General features: G+C 45.7%; 1 protein-coding gene across 6 annotated transcripts in view; it reads left to right on the top strand.

Moving 5' to 3' along the window:
- Positions 1-27028, top strand: part of KDM5B (lysine demethylase 5B) — an 897967-nt gene that overhangs the window by 46152 nt on the left and 824787 nt on the right. For all 6 annotated transcript variants that reach the window (XM_085600396.1, XM_085600377.1, XM_085600387.1 and 3 more), the window contains exon 2: positions 16192-16269. In XM_085600396.1, the coding sequence (XP_085456522.1) occupies positions 16192-16269 (78 nt within the window). The remainder of the gene's footprint in view (positions 1-16191; positions 16270-27028) is intronic.

Consider the following 27028-nt stretch of genomic DNA (forward strand, 5'->3'; position numbering starts at 1 on the left):
CTCTTTGTAGGACCGAAAACAGGAACTGCCATGTGAGAGTGTTGAAGGCCTTCTCAAGGTCCAGGATAAGGCAGGCTGCCCGAGGATACGCGTTGCCAACTTGATCTTGAACATGGAATAGTCAGCATATATTCTGGGATGTGTTCCTGCCTGGGACGAAGCCGCATTGGTCTGGGTGAACCAGCGACCGTATGATTTTCGAGTATCTGTCCGCTAATATCTTTCCCAGAATCTTAGTCTGTGGACAGAAGTGTTATGGGACAGTAGGAGGCCATTAGCTGGGGATCGCGGTTTGGTTTCAGGAAGGTCACGATAACGGATTCCCGGAGGGATCTCGGCAATTCTCCTTTCTCCAAGGCGATCGCGAACATCGCCACCAGTTGGGGGATCAATAAGGGGGAGAAAGTGGTGTAATACTCTAGGGGGAATCCGTCTAACCCCGGAGCCTTGTTACGAGCTAGGGCGTGAAGGGCTTGGATAATGTCGGTAGATTATATCTCCGTACCCAATGTTGTCCTGTGATTTTGGGGATTCTCAGGGGGTCGAGGAATTGGTCAAGTAGGCCCTGCTCGGTCAGTGCTGGATTACAGTAAACCGCCGAGTAGTATTGATAGAACGCCGAGAGGATCTCATCCTGGGACCGTACAAGGTTTCCGAGGGGGGTCTATTATTTCTGTTATGGGTCTCACGTCAGTGTCCTGTTCGGCTGTTTGGAGATGGAAGAAAAATTTAAAAAAGGTAACTCTGTTGAGATGGGAAGGAAAAAATTGGAAGAAATTTCCCAGGAATTGGATTCATTCTCTGACTATCTTCTTAAAAGAGAGACTGAAAAACTCAGAAAAGACATCAGGCTATTCACACAGGAATATGCTTATCCCTATCTGATAACCAACTTTTACAACATGCCGGATGGCCCATATAATGGTACCCCATGATGGTGAAACAGAAGGATTACCACGTTCTCAGACACCACTGATTCGGACGGAGAAGGGTCTGCTAATTATGAAACGAGTTATAACCCTAATTACCAGCAATGACAGGAATCGTTTGATAGACCAGCTATGCCTGACCATGTTTTAGGCAACTGCAGAGGGAACTATCGCCCCAGAACCAGAACACCTCGTTAGAGGAATTTCCATTAAGCTCAGGGCCAACCCCAAATGTACATACAAACCAGACACAATCAGTATTGGAAAACATAACCAACATACCTGTGTTTAATTTGTCTGCCTCCAACGTTGATTTAGAGTCAGTGACCCTCCTGTCTAGGGGCCTTTCTTTTGTTCCCACGACTCCTTTCAATAAATTTGAATTTATGAAAGATCTTTACTCCTTTTTAAGGAAAATGAGGTAAAAAAATTTTTTCTCACCAGACCATCTCCTGACACCACTGACAAGCTCTCAGGACTTAAACCTCCATCAGATTTTACCCCTAGCCTTGATCTTGTAGGCCCGGAAGTGGGCATTTTTGAGAAAGCCGTCTTGCTTAAAATTGCTAAAATCATCAAATTTGTCCCTAAACCTGTGAGCAACTTGTCAACTGTTGAAAACCAATCTTTGAAATCTTTAAAAGAAAATGAACAACTGACCATCAAACCCTGTGATAAGGGAGGGGGTATTGTTATTTTTAAAACTTCGCCTTACATTGAGAAAATGGACATTCTTCTCTCTTCCGCAAGACACTATAAAGGCATTGTGGGGAACCCCGAACCTAACCTCAAACAGCAAATCTTAGTCATGGTTGAAGCTGCGGTTGAGGCTGGCTTTATCTGTACAAAGGAAGCAGAATCTTTGACACCCAGCTTTACTCGAATGCCCATCATTTATGGGGTACCTAAGACTCATAAGAATACTTCTAACCCGCCTCTAAGACCCATCGTATCTACTATTGGATCGGCCACTGAGCCGCTCTCCAAATACATTGATTGCTTCCTGAAACCTTTGGTGAGCAAGTTTGAGTCCTATGTGAAAGACACTGGTCACTTTATCTCAAAGATCGAGAAGATGCCTTATGATTGTGACAAGGAGCTCCTGGTCACCTTGGACCTGGAGTCCCTTTATATGAACATCCCTCAGGAAGGAGATGTATCTGTTCTTCAAGAGATCTTGTCCTCTGAAATAGAAATGACCAATGCTCCATTTATCATTGACTGCCTAAAGGTGGTTCCGAGTGAAAATTATTTTGAATTTAACAACAACCATTTTCACCAGATACAGGGCGTAAGTATGGGGGCGTCCTGTGCTCCCAGCATAGCCTTTCTCTATATGGGACATTTTTAACAGATTAACATATACAATGAAATGGCTGCCTTTTATGAAAATGTTCGAGCTTGGTCTCGATTTATTGACAACGTCTGTATCTGGAATGGGGATCAAACGTCCCTGGATGAATTTGTTCTTTGGCTCAATGCGGCTGACACCTACCTGAAATTCACTGCCCACTGTAGCAGTACACCAAACCGACAGCCAGAAATACTTTACTGCAATATGGCAGTTATCATCCGAGATGCCAAAGGGACAGCATACCCTTAAGTAAGTTTCTTCGCTTGCGGAGAAACTGTTCAGATATTAAAGACTTTTTGACATAGGCTGATGTCCTTAAGGAGAAATTCCTAAACCGGGGCTACCTATATAAACTGATCAAAGACTCCTACAAGAGAGCTAGATATTTCAACAGAGATGCCATGTTTGAAACCAAGGAGATTACTCCCTTGGATAGGTTGGTATGTGTTACCAAACATTCCAATATTAATCACAAGGTCAGACAAACCATCAATTCATTGTGGTATCTTTTAAATATTGGCAATTGCGAGAACAAAATTCCTACACCCCTCTTTGCCTTCAGACGAAACAAAAATCTTAACCATCTAGTCAAAGGGAGAATTCTGGAAAAAACGGGCCCATATCAAACCGCCATCTCGGGCCTTGAACCTGTTATGGGGAACCATCGCTGTGGCACCTGCCAGGCATGCCCTAATGCGATTGTTGGTCATACTAGTCAAGATCAATCGTTCAATCATTTTACAGGAAATAACGAACTGTCGTACTCCCAATGTGATTTACATTATCACATGTCCTTGTGACCTCATATACATCGGAGAGACAGGACGTGAATGTAGAACCAGAATAGGTGAACACAAGTTTAACATTGGTATCAAAAAGGTCTCTGCTCCTTTGGTCAGTCATTGGCTTGATAAAGGCCATACTGAAATGGACCTTAAGTGGTCAATTTTAGAAAAGATCCATACCACTCCTGGTAGAGGATCGAGCCGGATCAGAAGAAAAATAGTTTTTTTGGATTTTTTGCTTGGATTCTGTCCACCAGGGTCTTAATGAGCTCTGCCCCTGGGAAAACGCGATTATTTGATCTGTTTTGCACTTCCGATGCTGACTGGTTTGCCCCCATTTTTCAATAATTATCCAATTCTGTTTGGGTTTTTTTCCTATACCTTAGGGGTACTCTGTTCTGTGCCTTTCCATCTTGAACCTACCTTTTATGCCCTTGGTGCTCATAGGACGATGTAATAGTATTTCCATACCTAGTCCTAGACTCTCTCATGAGGGTTTCTTTTTGACAGTCGTGAGGCCATATACAGCGTTCCAATATGGCCGCCGTACTCGCATGAATACTCTTTACTTTCCTTTTGCTCTCCAGTCCGCTTTCTATCTTTAGACTAACTGTAGTCTGTTCTCCCATTGGAGAATATGGAAACCAGTGACTCCTTAAGGCGGGGCTCCGTCTGAGAATTCACCTTGGAGACTTTTTTATCCCGCCGAAACGCCGCTGATCATCCGTTCCATGGTGGAATATTTATCTTATCTCGGGTAAGAACGTACCGTATGACGCGACTGCTCGTGCCTCTATCATTCCTTACCCTAGTTTTTCCAAATTGCGGCGTCGATAATTTAATGAGTTTCTATTTTGCCTTTATACACCGAGGGCGAGCAGTATTACTCCCTGGCTCTTTTGGTCTGCCCCATCCCCTGGAGACACCGTGTAAGTGCGGCCTTGTGTCTTTGCTACCTGTTTCCTTACTGATTTCCGTGTTAAGGATAGACGCTATCATACTTTCCTAATTCAGTGGCCGCACCATTATACAAGTCTTTGGGGGGGGCCTTGGATACAACTTGCCCGTGGCTTCATATTAGTCTGGCTATGACAGCTCACCGAACACTAGTGGTGTGTGGTGATGTTTCTCTATCCTTTTGTTTGGATTTAGAGTTACTGACTCTCCTGACCTCCAGAACCGCCATTCTGACACGTGACCTGCGTTGTGGGGCATACCTCACCAGTAACCTATGCCTGGTGGATACCGCGTTGTGCTGACTCTCCCGCCCTGTTGCAAACCTTGGGTATGTTTTATTTGTATGCTGTTTTGATGAAAAGTATTTCTTAGAAGTACGCACTTGTGAAGTGTTCGATCCCCCTTCAACTACCTCCTATTTTTATTTCACAGAACTTTTTCTATCAACTTTTTGCTGCCCTTTAGTGACTTGTCCCAGGATTGCATTGTGTATCCGGGTTTTAAACTTCCCGTTTGGCCTTTGGACCGGATTCTTTATATTCCTTCTCGTGTAAATCTTTGCCTCCTGGGTATGTCCTTTACTATAGATTATGGTCTCCTCCTCTCTTTTGGGCAAGTTCCACATTATGTGGATGTTTGAACAGATTCTTCTTGAATGATTTTTTTTCAGTTCTGGCACGTGTTTGGATGTCTTTTTGGATATAGACCTAACTATCCAGCGAAGATTCATACATATTTCCGTATCTACCCTGACTTATTTTTAAGTATGTTCTCTGAATTATGACTGTTGAGTTCGTTTTCACCTATTGTTGGCTTGAGCATGGGTGATGTATATATTGGGTTCTATCTATCTCTGAATTTCTATCCACATAAACTCTGTTTGTTCTAACATGGGTGTGGTTTATTCTTCTGACAAGTATCCTCTCTGAGATCCTCCAGTTTTGCGCACCTACTCTGCATCTATTTTGCCTTTTATTCTCTTAACCTATATCTTATTGTCCACTACTGGAGCTGATCTTTTGAAATATAATTACACTTAAATATATATGTATGTCATATATGTTTTCGGATTAATTTTAGGAGTGTTCTGTGTCAGTCTGTCCCCCTCCCCCCCCCCCCCCCCCCCCCCTTATCTACCGGCCTTCGCCCTGATGAAGGTGGGGCCCTGATTTGGGTCTGACACCGTAACGCGCGTAGGCGTTTGAATTTTCTGCGTACCTTCTTCCATGTTACTCCTATTTTCCAGCAGGATGACGCATGGACAAACCTTCCATTTAACATCATTTGGCAGCCTTACCATCATGACCGACGTGTGATATTGTGGTGGTTGTTGGAATGAATGTATATTTGTATGAATGTAGTGATGTGTGGGACACTGAAAAATATTGTGTATGTTTTTTTTTTTGTTACCATGTATTGCCTTTGTTTCGCAAAGATCTTTTTGTAAAAATATGTTAATAAAAAGAAATATGTTTTTTTGTTAACTAAGGTTGTGATCTCATGGCTTAAATATCAATTGGGCTCAGTTCCAGTTAGTGATTTAATATCAAGGGACCTATATATTAGGCCCATTACTATATAATTTAGGCAGGTGTTTCCTTGTGCTCTTTTGACTTACTCTCCCCTGTTCTACCTGCCTTGTATTGCATTCAGGGGTCCCCCTTTCTTAATTAGCTGTTTGGCTAACTATGCCAATAGTGTACCAGGTTTATCCCGCTCTTTATGCATCCGGGTTGCATATGCTCTAAAATTGTATCGCTAGAGGTCGGCGCAGGCGGTTTGGTATTCTGTCTTGACGTTAGCCACTAGTGTCGCTGTTTCATCGGAGGCGTCATCTCGTTTAGTAGCTGTGGCGAGTTGCTTTTCAGCTTTGGTGAGAGCCTGTTCTAGTGTCCGTTTTACCCCGGCTATTTGTTTAATGCATTCTACCCGAGCCACTACTTTGACTGTGTCCCACTCCACTAATGTCGAGGACGCTGTCCCTGTGTTATTGGCGAAGTAGTCCTGGATACTTTGTCCCTGTTCGTGCTTGAAGGCATGATCTGTTAGGCAGTCCTGTGATAGTCGCCATGTAGGGACTGGGGGGTGTGGGGGTCTCCAATGAAGTCGCAGGATGTGGGCGTCATGGTCAGAGACAACCCTACCCTGGTAGTCAGTGTGTTGGACTCTGGGCAGTATCGCCGCCGAACATAGGAATCTGTCTAGACGGACCCGCAGGTTATGTGGGACGGAGTAAAACGAATATAGTCGGGTTTGTGGGTGTTGTATTCTCCATGCGTCTGTGAGTGCCCACTGTGTGACCCAGGCCTTAAAGCGTTCTGTTTGCCTATATGTGGATGAGTGTGTGGGTGGGGGATGGGATCGGTCCAGGGTGGGGTCCAATATACAGTTGTAATCTCCCCCTAAGATCCACGGTATGGAGGCAAATTGGGCTAGAACCCTTGTGAGGAGGTCCCAAAATTTGTCCTGCTCGGTATTCGGGGCGTATATGCTACCCAGTAGTACTGACTGCCCATCTAGGAGTCCCTCTAATAGGGCATATCTACCTTCCTTGTCTACCTCCTGTATGATTTCCTGGAATGGGGTCCCTGGACGAACCCAAATCAATGCCCCACGTGCGTATGCTGAGTATAACGTGGCACATATGGTTCCGCGCCATTTGGTCTGTAGTTTGCCTATCTCCGGCGTGGTGAGATGCGTCTCCTGCAGAAACGCAATCCGGGCATTCTGGCGCTTTGTATATGAGTATAGAGCATAACGTTGGCTCGGCGTGTAGAGGCCTCTGGCGTTGAGCGTGAGGATGCTGATGTCAGTGTTCTGTGTTGCTATAGCCATGTATAGTTGTTATTGCGCGCTAAAGTGGCTAGTATCAGCCGGGGTGTATTGACCAATGACTCCCAGTGGCGTGAAGCACCTATGTGATACATAATGTCGCCAATATGAAAATTTCGGGTACCCTGTTGTGTGAAGTTTCATTAGGGGACGGGATGTTGCTGAACGGGGGTAGTAAACAGTACAGCTGGGGTCGGGAAATAGTCCCAATACCGGGAACCCATCGTTGGCAGCGATGCGTCCAAACCTACTCCCTCGAAACTGAGAGTACAACAATATGCGGTGGGGGTGACAGTACAGTATGTGTGTGCGAGTCAAGTCGCTGATCGGGCCATTTTTAGGATCATTGGGCGTCGCCTGAGGCGTGTCAGATCGTGTATGTGGCGTGCGCTCAATGGGTGAGCCGGAGCGGTGAAAGTTCTTACTGCGTTCTTCGTGGAATCAACTCCTGACTAGAGGGTGGTTGATTGTTCGTCCAGAATGACATCCGTTGTCTGAGGGGTGACCAGGGGGGGCGTAACTGAGTCCGCTCCAGACAGCGTGCCGTCGCTGTCATCCTCTTCCTCCGATGAAAAGATGTGTGAGGGTTGATCTATGTCCTTCGCAGGGGGGGAGGTCTGTAGGTCAATCACTGCTCGCAAAACCTCCTGTCTTTCTTTCATAATTTGTTCTAGGTCCGGAGAGTCTTGGGTGCGGGTCCCGGTATCTTTGTTTGCCCTGTCACATTGCTGTTTTGGGTTGCGTCTTCTGGTGCGGGGTGTTTTGAAAGGTGAGCCTCGTGTTGTCCCGGTTCTGGGTTGCTGCGTACAGTGTTGATCCGCCCAGTCGTGTGCCTCTTCGGCAGTCGTAGAAAGAGAGCGGAGCCCTTATAGAGAACCTTGAGGCGGGCTGGGAAGAGCAAGGAGTATTGGATATTGTTCGCTTGCAAAAAAGATGACCTTTGTTGCTGCACTGCTCATGCATAGTCGGGGAATATCATTATCTGTTTATTTTCCATGCGCAGAGGGGCTGCTTGTCTGGCTGCTCGAAGTACTGCATCCCGGTCTCGAAAGTGCAGGAATTTCACCAGCATCGGTCTGGGGGCTGCTCCCGGTGGAGGCCTTCGGGCCGGGACCCTGTGGGCGCGTTTGATGGAGAAGAATGCTGTGCGGTCAGATGTGGGGGTGAAGGTCTTCACCCATGCCTCTAGGTATTCCAGCGGGTTCGCGCCTTCAATCCCCTCCGGGAGACCCAGCACTCGGATGTTACAGCACATTGAGCGCCCTTCTAAATCGTTTGCGCGTTCCTCCATGGTGGTGAGACGGCTCAGGACGTCCTGCAGCGTCTTCTCGTGCGCCTTGACGGTGGGCTGCAGGTCGGCCACTGTCCTCTCTCCTTCCCTCACTTTGTCTGCCAATTTGCGGTGGTCATCTCGGATAAGGCTGACATCCGTCGCGAGGGTGCCAAGTTGTTCCTCCATGGACATTCTGGAGAGTTCGATGGCAGCTAAGACCTTATCCAGTTTGTCCGAAATTGACCGGTCCGATTGAGGTGCAGTAGTCGTGGCCCATGTCCGGGTATTTGGCATGTTCTCTGGAGCGGTTTCGGGGACTGTGGTATGCTGTGTTGCTTTCGGTTTCCCCATTGAGGTGGTTGAGGAGGCTTCGCACGATGCAGGCGCCGTCACAGGTGGTGGAGCGTGTTTCTCAATGTGAAGATGATCTGATGCTGGGTTGTGTGGCCCTGTTGAAGAAATGACGCCCACCGGGCAAGAAATGGTGTCAACGGCCGCTCAGTAGGTGTCTGGAGGTAGGAGGGGGCTCCTCGGTCTGTTTGCTTCAGCGTTCAGCTCGCTTCTTTGCGGTTGTGGGTGCTGCAATGAAAGGCATGGTGCAAGTTGCGTGTTGGTACGGGAGAGAGGTTCTTGCGGGGGCCACCAGTGGCCTAGTAGTCAGGTCGCGTACCTAGTCGGTGTCTCACCGGTTAGATAGGAGCAGGGGGAGTCCGGGTTATATAGCCTCCATTTTAAGGTCAGGCGGCAGCTACCTTGAGCACGTTAGTTCCCTGCTGCAACTGGAGAAGTTCACTTTAATTTTGACACTGGATGCGTGGGGTCCGCTGCTCACCTCTGTCTCGGCGGTGCCTTATGCCCCCAGGGGTCTCCAGGGATCAGGATTCAAGTCCGCCATCTGCTGCAAACACTAGGTGCCATTTTAGGGTCAGGCGGCCGCTGTTGACTGGGGGTAACTCACGCTCCGTTGCTGTGTTGGGGGCAGTAATCGGCCTCCCGGCTTCTGGAGTATTGCTGGATGTTGGTTAGTGCTCCTATCGTGCTCGGCAGGATTGCGGGTCAGTGGTGTAGTGAAGGAATGACCGCAGCAGCCAAAATGGCGGGCCACCGCCTATCGCCGCCGTCGCTGTCTGCCTCCTTACGTGTGTTCCATTGATCGCATCAGGCCACAGCAGTGTCGGAGTGCCCTCTCGCCGCCACTGTGGCTGTGTCCACCTGCGCAAGTGTTGCTGCTGGAGTACGTCTCGGGGCTCCGGTCTGATCTCCCGGAGCTCGCAATCGAAGACTGGCGGGCGCCATCTTGTCCCCGGGAACTGCATCCTAATTGCCACCATTATGTCGTCGGGAGTGCACCCAGTTACGAATTCACGACCCCGTTTGGTGCCGCATGTGTTCCGCCACCTGGCTGGTGTCTGGGTAGATCGGGGCGACGCTAGGAAACGGGCATTATGCAGACCCGATCGTGGAGCCTCAGCAGGACACGACTGCCATCGTAGCTGGCCTGGCCACGCCCCCCATCTTGATGTTGGTTGTTGTAGGTATTTTCCTGTTCTTGCTGTTGAATCTAGCAGTCTTTTTGGTTCACTATTGTTTTCGTTGTTCACTTCTATTGTATAGCTTTGTGGGTTTTTTATAAAAATATATTTGAGCATGCTTTGGCCTTGTTGATGAATATTCTGTTTTGTACCGGTATGAAAATTATATTTTTGGTCTTGTGGTACATCAGTCTGCTTGGAGTCTTTTTCTCTGTGTGTGTGGTGTTTTTTTTGTGAATCAATGATTTCAAACTGATTGGGTTATGCCAAGTCTTTTTGTTGATCGTTTATCACTGTTCCACTAGAAAAATGTTGTACTGCACACACTTATTTTTTCCTTTTGCCGCATGTCCTCTTTGCATATGTTGGTGTCCTGATCAGTATTCTTTCTTGGGCTTTTCACCCTATTGAAAATAATATTTACAAGACAAAGTGTTAATATTGCCGCTAGTAGTGCGAAGCATCTTTAAGACCCTTCCTTACTTGTGGCATTTTCTTTTTATGGCCCGGATAAATCCGCATTCAGGCGCTATGCATTTAGGTGGATACCCCGTACTGCTTGTTTGCTGGCCCCAAGTTGGTAGGTTTTTGCATCCATATGATAATCAGAAATAACCCTATCTATTTTTCTTCTTTTTATAAATGTTTTTGTTGGGGGCCTGTCAATGGCTAAGTTGGCTGGATTCTTTTTACCGGGAGACCCTGCACCGGAGAAGCAGGCTTCTTGTGGTATCACAGTAAAGAAGACTTGGCTGGGCAGGAGACGCCACTGCGCCTCTATTTGCAGGAAGTTGGGCTGACCAACTGCAATACTTTGCAGAAAAAGTACAACCCAAACTGATGGTGATGGCCTGGGCTCATAATTCCCCAGAGTGAAAGGCGAACAAGAAATATAGTGCATCCAAGCCTACTGGCTACTCTGCTGGCAGAGCGGGGAGAAGATTCCTTCACAGTTTCGCAACCTAACCAGAGCTACGATGGATGTTGAAATTGATAGGACCAGGTTGCACTCTGAATGACTAATGTGCGAGGCAGATGCTGAGCCCTTGAGGCTGGCACCAAAACTCTGCTTCCAGGGGACACTGCCTACTGAGTGGATCAGCTGGGTATCTGAGTTGTCGATGAGTTTACACAATGCAAGATGGCCTCAATGGGACCAAAAGGGATGTGTCCAGGCCTACCACCCAGTAGCTTCTGTGGCATGATGGCGTAAAATCTAGATTTTTCAATCAGCGAGGCAATACAAACAGACTAAGCCAGGAGACTGCCTTTGGCTTCACTCATAAAACAAAGCTGACAAGTGGGGAAAGATCCTACTAAAGTCTATAAATGCCATACATACTGACTTGGAACATAGAGTGCAGAAAACAACAAGGGTATGCCTAATTTTGCGACTATATCTGGAACCAAGGGCACTAACCTATAACACAAAACAGTGGTTCATTGTAGACTTGTTACTGAAAGGTGCTAGGAATTATACAAACACATGGATAAAGATGATCGCCACAAGTGGTACATTATTCACAAATTTGTCATTTTATCTCATGAGCTACATACATTTTAAGACCAACCGTAAGCTAATTATACACAATTCAATGTATTCACAAAGTCAATATAACAATCATGTAAAATAATGTGTTCAAATTGTGCCCATGTGATTGACATGAGAGTGCATCAAAAAAACAAGACATTTGAGACTTGATTCCTCAATGTATTTACATAAATGGGGTCAAAGTAGGAGTCTATATGGCATTGACGGTTGGTTTGGGATTTCATGTGTCTCTGTTGTCCGCTTCTTGCCTGACTCCGTGAGTAATGTTCAATGATGGTCAGTTTGTGAAGAGAACTTAACTGGTGTATGCAAAAGAAATGTCCAATATTTAGTTCTGTACTGTTGCTGATTTGGACTTATTCTTTGATTATCTCTACCAGCACATGTCTTGTAGGTGGGACATGGATTTTCTTTCCAAGTAAAACAGTTTAATATAGCAACTGGGTTTACCACGGATTTAGGTCGCCTACAAACCGCTTTAGCTTTCCGTGGGAGACCCTCTGGTGTCTCTCTCTTGGTCAGTCCCTTTCACCCATTAGCTGTTACCATTTTTGTATTTCACCCACCAGACAACTCCAGCTGTTTGGCTGCAAAAGACGTTTAGTGGGCTTCCCAAAAACACACAGCTGGCTTAAAGCCTCTCCATTTCTTACCATTAATTGCCTTTGTCACTCATTTGCTTGCTTGTATTCAGTTGCTTGCCTTTCTTTTCTTGTGTTTGACATCTTTATCATCCTTTCGATTGGATGATTGTATCCTTTCACTACCCGCTTTTAGGCTAGAGTTTTTTTTATTTTTGGTTAATCACTTCATGAGATGGTGCATGTGTTTTCCAGCTCTCTTCCTCGTGCTCTTATCCCACCCCTGAATAACCTCCTCAATGCCAAGTGTTACTCTGTCATGTGCCTCTCCCTCTGTACCCTTACTGTGTTGCCTTCTTACTTGTGCACTGCTTTTTCCCTCCTCCCACCACATAGCTTTATTTTTTATTTCACCCACTCACTTCCATTACTTCTCCTTATCTGCTGCCCCAACAACCCCTATCCACCCTCACCCAGCCATTTTTTTAAATTACTTAAAGATATTTTTTGGGCGGGTGTGGTAGCGAATTGCTGTCTGTTCCTTCACTTTTACGATTATATCTTGTATCAGTAAATCGACAAAAAAAAGGTACCCCCAACATTTATGTGCACGCATGTGTGACCACACATGAATGCATGTGGTTATATGATGACATGGCGGCCTACAGCACTAGATTCATGGCTTTTTTTTTTCCCTCTCTTGACCATCGGTGTACAGCATTTTCAAAGCCAGCAGGTCCCAATGTGAGACCTAATAGCTTTCCCAGGGCTTGTTTAGGTCTCGGCTAGCGTGGGCTGCGCACATGCGCAGTCTCGCAGGCGAGATTTAATGTTTGTAGGTATTTTCTGTAAAGGGCTTTAAGCCCCGCCCCTCTTTCCCATTGGCTGGCGTCACCGTTTATGCTAAACGGTGGCCAGCCATTGGGAAAGAGCTGTTCATGACGTTTTAGTTCGGCTTTTTCGGCCATCCCACTTGGACGGCCTCGCCTGCTTTACTTCTGAAGTAAAAGGTTTCTTATCTTTATGGGGCCATGTGTTTCAAACACATGGCCCCATAAAGACAAGAAATTCTCTTTCACTTTCGGGCCCCTGCCGCGCTTGTTTTCCTAGCGCCGAAGAGGTGTGCGCAGCTCTTTTTAAGCGCTCTAGTGCCGCAAGCTGCGAGCAGATACTTTAAAGAGCAGGCCCTCATGCCTTACTCCTGCGCACAGGCAGCAGCAGGCTCCCAGCTAAGCACTTGAAGGAAAGAAATTTGGACAGGAGGAGGCCAAGAGAGAGTTCACCATAAGATGGTCCATGATTGAGAGAGAGAGAGAGAGAGAGAGTGTGTGTGTGTGTGTGTGTGTGTGTGTGGGGGGGGGTGTTCTCTCTGTTGTAATTAGCGGAAATCTACGAGCACCGTCCATGAAAAGGGCCGAGGGTGGGTGAGGGGAGAGGAACTGTACTTTCTGATGCAGGTTGTGCAAACCCACGAGCACCATCCATGAGAGGGGGGCATCGGCCTGAGTGGGGGATGGGGGGGGGGCAGTGGTGTTTTCTCTGCTGTAGGTTGAGCAAACCTATGAGCACCGTAGGTTTTAGTCTCCGTTGTAGGAGCAGTAGGCCCCGCGCCTCTTTCTCAGATCCCAGCAAAGGTGTTCACAGTTAAACCGCAGACTCGAGAGGGCTTTTGAGGGACAGCGAAGAGGGCACGTGTGCACTGGGAAGCAGGGTGCTGGGCTGCTGGCCGCACATGGGAAGCACAGAGGGGTGCAACAGAAAGATGCACAGGGTGCAAAGAACTACAGTGAGGGGGCCGCAGCACATAGAGGACACGGAGATGATGTAGTGCCTGGAAGCACCGACGCAGCCCTTGAAGCACAGAGTACACTGGTTAGACATAGGTTTCAAGAGTAGCCTACAAACAAGTGGTTCTCTACATGAGCGGGGAGTGCACCGGAAGTGCATGTGGGGCACACCAGAAGCACAGACATTACCCACGAAGTACCAGGTGAACAGAAAGAACAGAGGGTGTATGGGGAGCACGGGGATACACAAGAGGAGCATGAGAGGCACAAGGCGCACGTGGGAAGGCTGGTGAGCGCAGGGCACACACAGAGGGCATGGGTGAACCATGGCACAGCGTGTACATGGAAGGAGTAAAAAGAGAGTATATAAGGGGCTCAACCTGTACATGGGGAAACTCTATATACTTATTGCAAACTGGGCATGAGCACAGATTGTGCACCGGATCAGGGCTAGGCGAAGAAGTCTGTGGGTAGCAGTGCCAGGGTGTGAAGCAATAGTCAAGAACCACAGAAACGGACCGAGCCACCAATGTGGGCCGAGAAATGGCTACCGCCTCCGAGCTGAACAGTGAGAGGGCGTCTGGCGTCACTTCTCTGATATTTACGTGCTATTTACTATTGGATTTTTTTTGCTGCATTTAGCAGTTTTCTTTACTATTTTAATACATCTCCGGTACGTCGTTACTGTCCTGTAATTCCGGACTGCAAACGTGTTTGTAAACACTTCACGACTATCCCAGGCGGAGCCAATGTTACAGCATTCTTTATTTGCACGCTGTACCCCCTAACCTAGCAGCACACGCACGATTCGTCACATTTTTCGCCCTTTTCGCATTTTAAAATCAAGCAATATAAAAAAACGGTGGTAACCTGGTTGGCGTTATTTTCGCACGGTATTAAACCAGGACAGTGGATGCACAATGAGACACCGCAGTCAAACACAGAAAGATAGAGGTTACTATATGGACAGCAGGGCTGTCGGAGATCTGTAGAGGTCTCCAAGAAGGCGGTGGGGGATTTTCCATTCGGTGTTGTGTGGAGGAGAGGGGACCATGGCAGTCAATGTTCCAGACACCAAGACCCCTGCGCTCGTCCTGTCGTCATCCCGGATGCGTGTCCGAGGACGCTTTATTAATAATATACTCAAAGTACAACTCGCTGACAGTGACGTCACGTAGCCAGTGTTGTATGGGCCCCATTGTATGGAAATGCAGAGCGGCTGTTGTTTTAATAATAAAATACAGCAATGAGCAGATTTCACTGGGTCCTGGTGCCTCTGCACCTGCTGCACCCCACGCCCCTGCTCACCGAACCGTGTCATATTAGCATTTCTGAAGACGTTTCGCAGTCAGAGCGGAGTGAGACCCTTGTCTCTGAGGCGCTGCTGGTGTTACAACCTGTGCTTCCACTGCACACATATATTAAGGGGTACCCCGCGACCCCGGCCATGTGATTTTAAATCAGAGCAGAGGGGGCCGCAGGTAGGCCCCGATAATATCAAAACATTCACGCCTGTGGAGCCAGGGTGCGGGAGGGCCGCGTTGGAAGCGCTAAGAATCTGTTGAAAGTGAAGTCACCGATTGGTTTATGGTGGGAAATCTCCCGGCGCTGGTATTGAACCGACTGAAGTAAATTCAATCCCGACACTTTATATAGAGGAGACCAAACGGCATCACTGCAGGATGGGCCCGGCAGGCGCGTGCGTGGGGCGCTGTCTGCAAGCGGACCCCCTAGGAGCCAAATATACAAGTTCCCCCCACCCCCGTCTACTGAAAGGAAGGGAAGTAGGAACCAGGCGTGGGGCCAGGGGGGGGTGTGGCTCGTGCCAGGGAGTGTTACTGAATATCCCATTGATTTCGTGATGTGCTCACCCTGTGTGCTTCCTCCTCACTTCCCTCCGTGATGTGCTTACCCTGTGTGCTTCCCCCCCACTTCCCTCCGTGATGTGCTCACCCATGTGTGCTTCCTCCCACTTCACTCGGTGATGTGCTCACCCATGTGTGCTTCCTCCCCACTTCCCTCCACGATGTGCTCACCCTGTGTGCTTCCTCCCCACTTCCCTCCGTGATGTACTCACCCATGTGTGCTTCCTCCCCACTTCGCTCTGTGATGTGCTCACCCATGTGTGCTTCCTCCCCACTTCCCTCCATGATGTGCTCACCCTGTGTGCTTCCTCCCCACTTCCCTCCGTGATGTGTTCACCCATGTTTGAAAAGTGTGTGTTTACGCACCGCTTACAGGTTTTCAAACCACATAAATGAAAGGCATTGTCATTTTCATTGTCAATAGCTCAAACTTATGCAAAGGCGAGACCTATTACATTGCAAATGCTTGTTTTAATTGTTGACTTTGACTAGGTGAACTGTCCTTAAAGTCATGACATTTTGTAGATGGTTACATGCTTTGGCAGGGGACTCAAATAGACCCCTGTAGTAAACTAATCCCTTTTCTCTTTTGCCACCCTATCTGTTCCCCCTATATTTCCTATGCTTGGATTCAGTTTACTGTCGATGAAAGTTCAGTTCTCACTTACGGGGAATCACCCTTGCAGTTTAGCTATCAATTACATGTACTGTGATTTTTAATGGTGTTGCTTATCTTCTTTTCAGGACTGGCAGCCACCTTTTGCATGTGATGTTGATAAACTCCACTTCACCCCTCGCATCCAGAGGCTGAATGAATTAGAGGTAATGTCCTTGGGAAAAAGTAATCTATGTGAGCAAAAGCGTTTTTTTTTTGTTGTTGTTTTTTTTTTTTTAGTGAAATACATTTTACATTAGCCCAATAACTGCAGTCCCAGATCATTCAGGTAGCATAAATTACAAAAATCATTGAGCGCCTCTCATATAAAAATTTGACATTGCCTTTCCACCCAATGAGAAATTCTCCAGCATTGGATCTTTCATAGAAGTCATTCCTCATCATTCTGAGAGTCTGTTAACTTATAATAGTAGTAAACAGTGTTGCAATGGCCGTGGATTTGTTCAGTAGCACATCACCTCATTTCAAATTACCCAAACATCAGCCGGTGATCTGAACATGTTCAAATTCTTCACCAAGCCCCCCCCCCCCCTTTAATCCAACACAGCTCAGGTGGAATGAAAGAAGAATGAATGGGGGACTTTTAGAGTGCACAGCTAGACTTAAGAGTGTCCAGGCACTAAGAGCACAACTGTGAATGACTTGCATAAAAGGTGAGCTTATGACTGGGGAGGAGGCTAGGCTACATGTGAAAATATGAAACTTACAAACTTTGGGGAACTGAAGTAACTAACTTCTTCTCTACACAGTTCTACAAGACTCCAGTTCACAAACCAGCATACCTAGGCAGACCTGGATGTGCAAGACTGTTGGATGAGGGTGTGGTAATCTTGGCCTGGTTCTTGAATGATACCAGGGTACACAATACAATTTCACAGATAAGCATTCCCACTGACGAATCGGTTTTTAACACCAAAGGTCTACTTGGCTCCTTTGTTGATAATTATTCCAGACTACGACCCTGCCCCTTCAGCTATCCCAGTATCTAGACAACATTACATTTGAATGGGTGGTCGCGGATATTCAAGATCAGTTAAACAGTTCATTAGCTACAGATGAGATAACAGTAGCCATTAAAGCTAAAGCAGGGGTTCAAGTCTGTGGAATAGGCGGCATGACTCAACTTTTATAGGGAATATGTAGGACTGTCTGCCCCTGATTTTTACCCCCACCCCCTTTAAATCACTCATACTAATTTCTGACAATTTCTGGGGAAGGCAGGTCTGCTGGCGTACTGACCCCACTGTTAGAGAGGTTATAACCGTGTTATTGAAACTGGTAAAGTGACTGGAATGCTGCTCATATTGCTGTTTATGATCCATGTTTATATTCTAATACTTTACAAAATTATTGCTGGTGTATTCATGCCTTATGTGGTCAATCTGGGTATATCCGAAATTGGTTTACTTTGCATTACCTTCTCAAGCGCACTACAATGCCACAGTGCCTCTGTGGTAGGACTTTTGTAGATGACGGGAAATTGTGTTTTGAGATATTGCTTAATTTGGCGCAGGAGTTTTTTTTTTTTTATACACTTCACTTTATGCAGATGACCTATTACATGAACAAAAACGTGAGAGTTACTTTGGAGCAAAAATCTGTTAAGTGATAAAATTTGGCGAAACCCTGAAATATTTTGACTTGCAACACCAACGAAGAAAGCAGGTTATGATTTCTAACTGCTTTGGTGGGCTTACTCCAAAAAATACTTGAGTCCAAATTGTTAGTGGCCCAGACTCGATGATCCCTGAGAAGTATGGTATGGCCCATGATGAACTGACATTACTAGTGAACAGTTGTCTTATGCTACCCATATCTACAACGAGCTGTATCACTATTATTAAAATGGTAGTCTTGCAGAGAATCCTGTATTTATTCATTACAATTCACTTTCTTTTGGCACACGCAGTATTTGCCAAGTTAAAAACACCACATTTAAAACCTACTTGATCTAGGGTACAAACTAGGATTTGGTGGGAGGTGCTCACTAGTCCCATGAGGGAAGAGGCTGGCAGTACCTTAGTTACAACTGTGCTAACTGGCTTCACAGGTACAGTTTGCAACTTTTTTTGGTTTGTCCACCTCTTTGTTCCAGACATTTGCAGTTACAGATGAGTTGTAACCAGTGGCACCTTGTAGACCATCTTAAGTATGCGTCCAGCGAATAACTAGACCTGTTTCCCCACTCCATGTATTGCATGGTATGGTCAGTCATGATTTTCAGGACTTTAACTACCATTATTAACAACTATTGTCCCTTTTACTTCCACTGGCTGATAACCAGACTCTGCCTCCTTCTCTGGGGACTTGTTTCAATTGGATCTTGAGCAAAATGAATTTGAAGACACTTGGAGACTTGTTTCTGAGGGAGGGAGGATTCCTATCAGTACATTCCTTTAAGGGAGAGCGGGAAGGTGACACACCATTGCTTTAATTGTTCTATTCTAGACTTAAAAGTATAGCTGAACCTTATGTGGGAATCCTCTCCATATACTCCATCGGAATATGAAGTTCTCACTACATTGCTTACTGAAAGCAACCTTAAACATGTGGTGACTCTCTTTTGTATACAGAAGCTTGCAAAATTCGGTTAGTGAAAGGTTCAGCTGTCGAATAAGCCTAATAAGAGGACCTGGGACCAGAACTGACAGATGAGCCAAGGGAATATCTGTTGAGTCCACAGGAACTCCTCAGAATCTGGGCGATGCATAAAGGGGTCCACCTCTTGACATCCCCAACTCTGACACAATGTGCACAGAGTATTGAGGTGATCAAGCGAGGGATAGGGATTAGGGTAGGAACAGCAGGGAATGGGAGACCTGTGGACAATGAACACAATATTAGTTTAGTTCCATAAACAATAACTACACTCATAGACTTTCGCTAATGTGAACAATACCTACAGACAGGGTTCAAGGTACCGCTGAGTTCCTCTCTCTAACCAGTAGTGATACAGCTCTCTACTTGGAAGAGAATATTCCTGCAATAACAAAACTTAAACAAATTACTACTCCATTCAAACCCATACCTCTGATAACCCTCCTTTAATTCTCAAAGAAGAAAGAAAAAGAGACCCAAAAAGAAAGTACGGTGTTCTTTTAAGTTCAGAGGTCAAAGTTCCCACAAAATGAGTTCTTGAATCCTTGTCCCAATGTCAATGAAGAAATGCTCTCCTGCTAAATTCCTTAAGCAACAAATGTGAGGACCCAACAAAACAGAGCCAATGCAACTTTCATGTCTCTATTCCAGATCCTGTAGAAACCAATGATCTCCTTGGTTAGCTCATATAGAAAAAGAAAAGAATTCCAGCAAACTTTGCCCTTAAAGAATAGTGTTTCAAAACTAAGCAACGGCCACAAAACAATGTTACCTTCAGTTCAGCTGTCTGCGAATGAGCCGGTTTCCAACATCTGAAGACTGATGTTTTTTGCCGCCCAAGTAGCCTAAGAACAGAGCAGCCATTGGATCTTTGCTCCTCTCTGAAGACCGGAACGTCCTCCAAACTCCACGAGGTGTCTACAGTGAAAACGAACAGACAGCCTTCTGCCGCCGAAGAAGACACTTATGTCACAGAAACTCTCTGCCCATGAAGTAGTTTACCAAAATAGCACGGCATCCCAAGAATGCCACAAAGTCCTCACAAATACTATGTATCCAGAAAGAGGAAGCCGAGATCGATGCAGCCGCACTGTCTCGCGTCTTCAAATCGAAAATTACGGATGCTACTCTGTGTGCGTCAATGACTCGTATACCCAACGGCCCCTCCCAGTTAGTAAGCCTTCTGGGAGTTGTAGTCCTCCGCCGAAGTCCAATACTGACCATACGGTAGGCGCAACCTGTCGGAGCCTGACAATACCATCATGTTAACCAGGTCCCATTCAGAATTTAGGGAAAATTAATCCATTTAAGTGTTCTGCATCGTTTACATTGCACTCTGAAACTAATGGCTAAATATAATCTGAAGGTTGATAAATGTAAAGGATGCTGACCCAAAGGGGCAGCCTTCCTGCAGTTAGCGTGGCACTTCCCTGCAGTGGGAGCTATTGGCCGAGGTGTTTGCTTATCTTACTACATTCCTTTTTAGGTCTTGCTGAGCCAAAGGCTCGAATAGACATTTTGTATGTGGGATTTTCAAAGTGCTACCCACAGTCTTTTGGCTGGCCTAAACCTTGAGTGCACGATCACATGCACGTGCACAGCTGCTCCCACTCCCCCCTCCCTTCTCTATAGTTTTGGCTCCTTTGTTTTTTATTACACCCTCCCTTCTCTCCCCGCTCTTTTCACACTACCCCCACCTCATCGCAGCTTGTTTATTTGCGCGGTCGTGTCACTTTTCAGCTTTAATCAGGCTCCTCTGATGCTGGCATTCCCCCCTCCCTTCTCGCTCAGCCCTTCGGCCACGCATCCGTTTTCGGTCACCGGTAGTCAGACCAAGTTTCAGGTTCGATGCAGCCTTTTGCCTGACGGCTCAGTTTCCACTGATGCAAGCTGCATGTTCGCTGCGTTGTACAGAGCACAGATCTATTGAGGCTATGGTGTAAAAGGAAACATTTACAAAATCGCCCTTGTGTTCACCAAGGCATGCCATCAATATCCACAATCAGGAATGCTGATGCCTTTTTGTTCCGGAGCTGCAGCCGACAATGCTTTTTATCGACATTCACACCTGAAATAAATTAGCTCAACTTGCTGGTAACTAGCTGCACATTAATTGCGCTCCAAATTCTGTACATGTGACATCGTAATTGCCAACCGCTTTTTACCATCGAGTCAGCTTGTTTCCGAGAGATCCCAAATATGTTTAAAAATGTTCACAATCAAATAGCAAATTGCTTATAAAAATCTCATCAGTGATAAAATACAGAAGCACTTTTTTTCTTATGATTTTATTCTTCCTCTTTATCCAGTAAGGTGCCTGTAAAGAGATTCCCGTAGGGGTGTAGCCTATTTCAACATAACAACCACGTATTCCGATGTTCCCTCTCAAAATGAGCACAACATGCGTTTTTTTGTTGTAGCATTTTAGTGCTTGTTGCACCAAAATCTACGCAGTGCGGTATTTACCGGGCATTCTCTCTCCATTAAATATCAGCAGGTTTGAAGTGGCGAAATGTATCCAGGGGTTTGAGGGGAGCAGACTTTTCACCCCGTCCCTCATTATGAATGGCATGTTTTTTTTGTTCTGTTTTTTCTTGTCATTGAGCAAACGAGTTTGCACGAGACCGGAAGCACGACTTTAGCAATAATTATGGCCATCAGCCGCCATTTTACCTCGGTGAATGTCGGCGGGTTATAAACTATCAAAATTATAGAGAGCAAACGCCCGTGCAGACAGGCGCAAGCGGATTTTGGTGCGGAAAGGACCAAACCACACTTAGGGGCATATTAACAAGCCAGGCGATACAATTCCAATTGAAACCCATGTTAAATGTGAAGGACGTCTAACATGGGCTTCAATTGGAATTCCATAGAGCATATTATCAAGCCCATTATCGCCGCTTCTAAAGCGGCGATAATTTTTTCGCCTGGCTTGTTAATATGCCCCTTTGTTCCCCTTTTTGGTAGAAAAAAAATCACATATGCAGTTATTTATTAGCTCTAATAAATACGGATCATCTGGTATTGTTTTCATCTTTAAAAACCCCTCACCACCACTGAGCCACAGGGCCTCAGTAATTAGTTACTGGGTGCCATAAAAAACACTTCGCACCACTTGTAACGGCTCTCCCTGCTGCTGGGGAGAGATTGTAAAGTGCAGGGCACACAAAATCGATGTTTGAAATGTTCATAGTAGCACTAAGGTCACAGTGACAAATGTATACGCCTTTTAATACATGAATGTATGTGAGTGTAGAATGCAATCCGTGCCTCGTATCTCTAGCACTTACAGATGACCTCTCACAGAGCAGATTGTGGTGCAAGTGTAGTGTTCCATGTACACTGGCATTCTTCAACACTACGCGGTTACAGGCCATAACTACCTCAGGCCTTCTCAGTTCACACGACGGTACTTTGACAGCAGCTTTTTTAGTGCATTTTACTCGTTTTTTGAACGTGACGTGCACAAAGAAATCAGAAGTGGTCATTTTTGACATAAAAGTAACAAAGATTAATGTAGTTCTGGTTTCCCTATTTTGGGGGCATGCACCTCTTAGCAGTACATTGGTCTGTGGTGATGACCTGTAGAGAGGAGGGTTATCACATCCTGTTATGGTGGGGAGATGGTGTGATTTGTTCCTAATATACCCTAGTGTATACATTATGTATTGTATGTTCGTGACTCTACCTGGTTGTCGAAGGTCAAGATTCTTATCCATGTACTTAACCCCCCCACATGCAAAACCTCACACATTACCAACCAGTTACTGTACTCTGGCATTGATTCTCAAACCTTGGTGGCCACCGAGAGAGAGAGTGAACAAGTGAGGAATACATTCCAGTTACTCATCCCTCAATCTGGCCCATATAGTTTTCTCATAAAGTCTGAAGCATCTTACTGATCTTACTCATTTTTGCCTAGGAGAACCGCCACCAGCTGTCATAGTCAGGGCCGGCATTAGTGCTGTTGGCACTCGGTGCGACAACCAATTTTGTCGCCCTGCATCCTATGACCGCCTCCTCAGATTCTGTCACTACAAACAGGACAAGCATTTGCAATGCAATAGGTTTTGCATTACGCAAGTATGCGCTATTGACATTGCAAATAACAATGCCTTTTATTTCTGTTTTTGTTTTCGTTTCTAAAACAAATAAAAGGCATTGTCATTTACAATGCCAATCGCTTAAACTCGCGTAAATGCGAGACCTATTGCATTGCAAATGCTTGTTACTTGTTGCACTAGTGACTTGCGTAGCTAACGTGCCAAAACCCTACAGAAAGTTAACGGCTATGTTGATTGGTGAAATGGGGAGTAGGCATGCATTTGATGGATGGTTTGATGCCTCATCATGATTATTGGATACACAGTTAAGAGCACTGTAATAAGATGTGTTTGACCTGGCATGTTTTGGCGTGATTTCCCCTGTCTTTTTGCCTCTGACCTCCTTTTTTTGACTGTGTGCTGCATTTAGTTTTTGCTGGTGTTAGGACTTTGGGCACTTTACCACTGCTGACCAGTGCTAAAGTGCAAGTCTTCCTATTTAAAATGTACTGGTATTTGGTGTTTCCATGATTGGCCTATTTGATTTACTAGCAAGTCCCTAGCACAGTGCACCATGTGTGCCCAGGGCCTGTAAATCAAATGCTACTAGTGGGCCTGCAGCGACGATTGTGCCACCCACATGAGTAGTCCTGCAAACAGTTTTCAGACCTGCAACTCGTGTGTGTGTGTAGGTGTGTGTGTAGGTGTAGTTTAAAACTTCCATGTCGACCTGGCAAGTGCTCCCTTAAAACTCCCATGTCGACCTGGCAAGTGCTCCCTTACTTGCCATGCCAAACCTTCCCTTTTATTACATGTAAGGTAGGCCCAAGGTAGCCCAATGGGCAGATGCAGTGTATTTAAAAGGTAGGACATGTACTGTTGTGTTTTACTTGTCCTGGTAGTGAAATTCTGCCAATTTCGTTTTTTACTACAGCAAGGCCTGTCTCTCATAGATTAGCATTGGAGCTGCCTTGTGACATCTTACAAGTGTATCTGCCAATTGGGAGCTGAAAATTGGACTTTGGGGTCTATAGACCCACAATTCAAACACACTTTTTAGAAAGTTGGCATTTTCTTACTTTAACCATTCTGTGGCTCTCCCAGCATCTGAATACACTTTGGTGTCAGGGTGGCAGTTGGGCTGTTCATGCATTCACTCTAGACAGTCACAGAAATGGATCTTAGGTGTGCCCTGCATATCCTGATGGCCCATCACCTAGCTGATGGGCCTTCCTGAGCTAAAATGGTGGGAGGAGTTGACACAAACACCTGAATAGGGCTGTGCCTGTCCTTGCATAAAGAAGTCTCCACCCCCTGTAGTGTGTCTGGAGCCATGGCAGGGAATGGTAGGGTCGTGTGCACTACAAAGACATTTTTGTTTGAAGTTTGCCTACTTCAAAGTCTGAAATGGGTAGAAGTACTGGACCTCTGACACTATAAACTCGGAACACTTCTGGGTTGAGGACATTCTGCCAGAAAGAAGACTTAGATATGCTGTCAGGAGGGACTGTCACTTTGCTGTTTGCTTTCTTGTGTTGGCCTGCTGCTTGCTGCTCCAGTCCTGGAAGTGAAAGGACTGGACTTTGCTTTCTACATCTTGCTTCCAAGGTTCTCCAAGGGCTTGAGTTGAGCTTGCCTCCTGTTAAGTCTCAGGGCCATCAAAGACTTCACATACCAGTACCTGGGCTCTTCTGCTGAGTGGTCTGTCTTGCCAAGTGGTTCCAAATCCAGTTCCTGGGCCCTTGGAAGTGAGTTCTGCTGATCCAAAGAAGAAAACCCTTGCATTGACTCCAAGCGTCCCTCAGACACGGCGCATCATCGCCAAAACATGAAGCATCGCCACGGCTTCAACAGGAGCATGGTCCCTGCTTAAAACGCAGGCCCCAGCATTTTGTCGCAACGCCTCTGAAAAACAGCCGCTGCGTCAGTCTCGAGCACTGCATCACCGAAGTCTGTGACGCGTCGCTTCATGCTCCGATGCAGCGCCATCTTCAACGCTGTGGAATCGGCGCGACTTGACCTTTTGATGTATCGTCCCTGGGCGCTGGTAAAGAACAGACGCAGTGTCCTCAACCAATGCTTCACCTCCACTGCAACAGTTAGGAACAAACACATCACCTACCCTCTAGAAGTAAGGAATAAATACATCGCCTGCTTTTTCGAGGCCTCACCCTCTACCCCCCCACCCCTCCTGCACTTCGCATCGTCTTTGATTTTTGATGCATCTAAGGTACTTTGATTTGATCAAGTGCAACCATTCTTGGAACTACAACTTTATTTAATCTTTAAAAATTCATATCTTGACTTGTGCATATTTGTTGTTTTGGTCTTGTTATATTCAGAAAAAAATGGCTATTTTTCTAAACTGGTCTGGCGGGGTGGGGGTTGTGTGTGTGTGTGTGTATGTACGTGTATGTACGTATATGGCCTCTAAGGCTGGCACAATAAGTGCTGCAGCCCTTAGAGGTTTTTCCTGGCAACAGTGCCCGTGGTACCATTTACAAGGGGCTCACCTGTGCCAGAGAGTGCCAATTGGATTTTGTTTTCAATGCAGTTTTAGGGAAAGAACATCAGCAGTTTAGTCTCTGTCTGTGATAAGCCTAGCTGCTAGTGCCAAGCTACCCAGTGGGTGAGCAGGGGTTATCTTAGTTGTGTGACTCTCTTAGCCTGACTAGAGTGAGGGTTCCTACTTTGACAGGGTGCAAACCACTGCCAACTAGAGACCCCATTTCTTACAGGATTCGCTACAAGCAGCTGGTCCCGTTATTTTGGGGGAATGTTTACTCTCCTTTGATCACCAAAAAAAGATGCTATTAAGGTAGACTGATGTGTATTTATTTCTCTGATATTTTATTTCCATTCTACGCTGCACACTCAAAGGGAACCGTGCAAGAGTGTATTGGGAGGCAGTGAGCCATATGCTTGTGTTTTAGATCCCACCATTGGCACTGATGACATGGAGTCTTACACAAACTTATAATGTGAAAGCCTAGAATGCACATTAGCTCCGCTGTGCTCATGTGTGCTTGTTATTGTAATATATTCATCAGTAATAAGAAACAGCCTATCTTATCGTCCAAGATAATTTCAACTGATCTTTCTAAATAAAGATTTTTTTAAAGTCGTCGTTGACTGTTGATTGGGTACATTATGATTGTGGGGGAACCCTGTAGTGATCATTTGAAGTTGCACACGTTCACCCTGTTCTGTTGAGCCTTTGAGGCCTGGGCCTCACAACAGCTATTATTCTGATCTGAAACCAACAATGGTGGTACTTAACTTCATGAACATGTCTGTGTCCTTTTTTAGGAGGCCAGCAGTCTGCTCTTATTATAAATTACTAATTCAGTGCCTATGTGTCATCTGATGTGAAAAAATAACGTATTTGAATATTAAATGAAACTTGATTTTTCACCTTGCACGTGCCTTAATATTTCTGAGGGTGCTGCTAACCCTTTGTATTGGTGCAAATGTGTATATACTGATCCCCAAATGTAACACATGTCTGCGTTAGTGCATTTTGGATGTAGGACGAGAACAGGTTAAAGGGAGACTTTCCAATTAAGCTTCAGTTAAAACTGGGCTTTGGAATATGTGGTTTAGAACCAAAATCAAGGAAGAATAAGACAAGTTGGGCAAGGTACAGGGAGGGCATAAAGCTGATGAAGCAGAGAAAGACTGAAACAAAGTAGGTCACAAGTAAAAAGAAGATGGCAATTCTAGAAAGAACCACAGTGAACACAACCCTACAGCCATTTGTATGTTCTCTTGAATCTTCAATCGCAGTTTGTGTTCTGTCAACTAAATCCAGTCGTTTTAATGGCAGAACGTTTACATCTCGGAGGCCCCATCATGTTGTCAAATGCACTAAGTTATATGGCAACTCTATTTCACAAAACCCGGTCCTTTTTTAACACCAATCATTCAGCCGGATTCATTTGAAATTCCTGTTTGGTCTGAATGAGGGCAAAATTCAGCATCCCTAAAGTATGAAACACTGCTTTTTAAAAATATTGTTACATTGAGGGTTTGAGCGATGTAGGCGTGCAGCGACTCAGTCTGTGTTTGTTAGTACTGCAGGCATAGTACTGACCAAGTGTTGCTTGTTGAAATCTTGTTACAGCTGGTAACCTTATTTAAGGTTTGAAACTGCAGAGGGCAAGAATTTAAAATTTGGATCAGAAAAACATTCCATGTTTTATCAGGGTTCGTTTGTAGTGTTCGTGTCTAGTGTTGCTATTGAGGTGCCTGGGCCAGGTTATCA

This window comes from Triturus cristatus, chromosome 1_2, assembly GCF_964204655.1.
Source record: "Triturus cristatus chromosome 1_2, aTriCri1.1, whole genome shotgun sequence".
NCBI classification, from domain to species: Eukaryota; Metazoa; Chordata; class Amphibia; order Caudata; family Salamandridae; genus Triturus; species Triturus cristatus.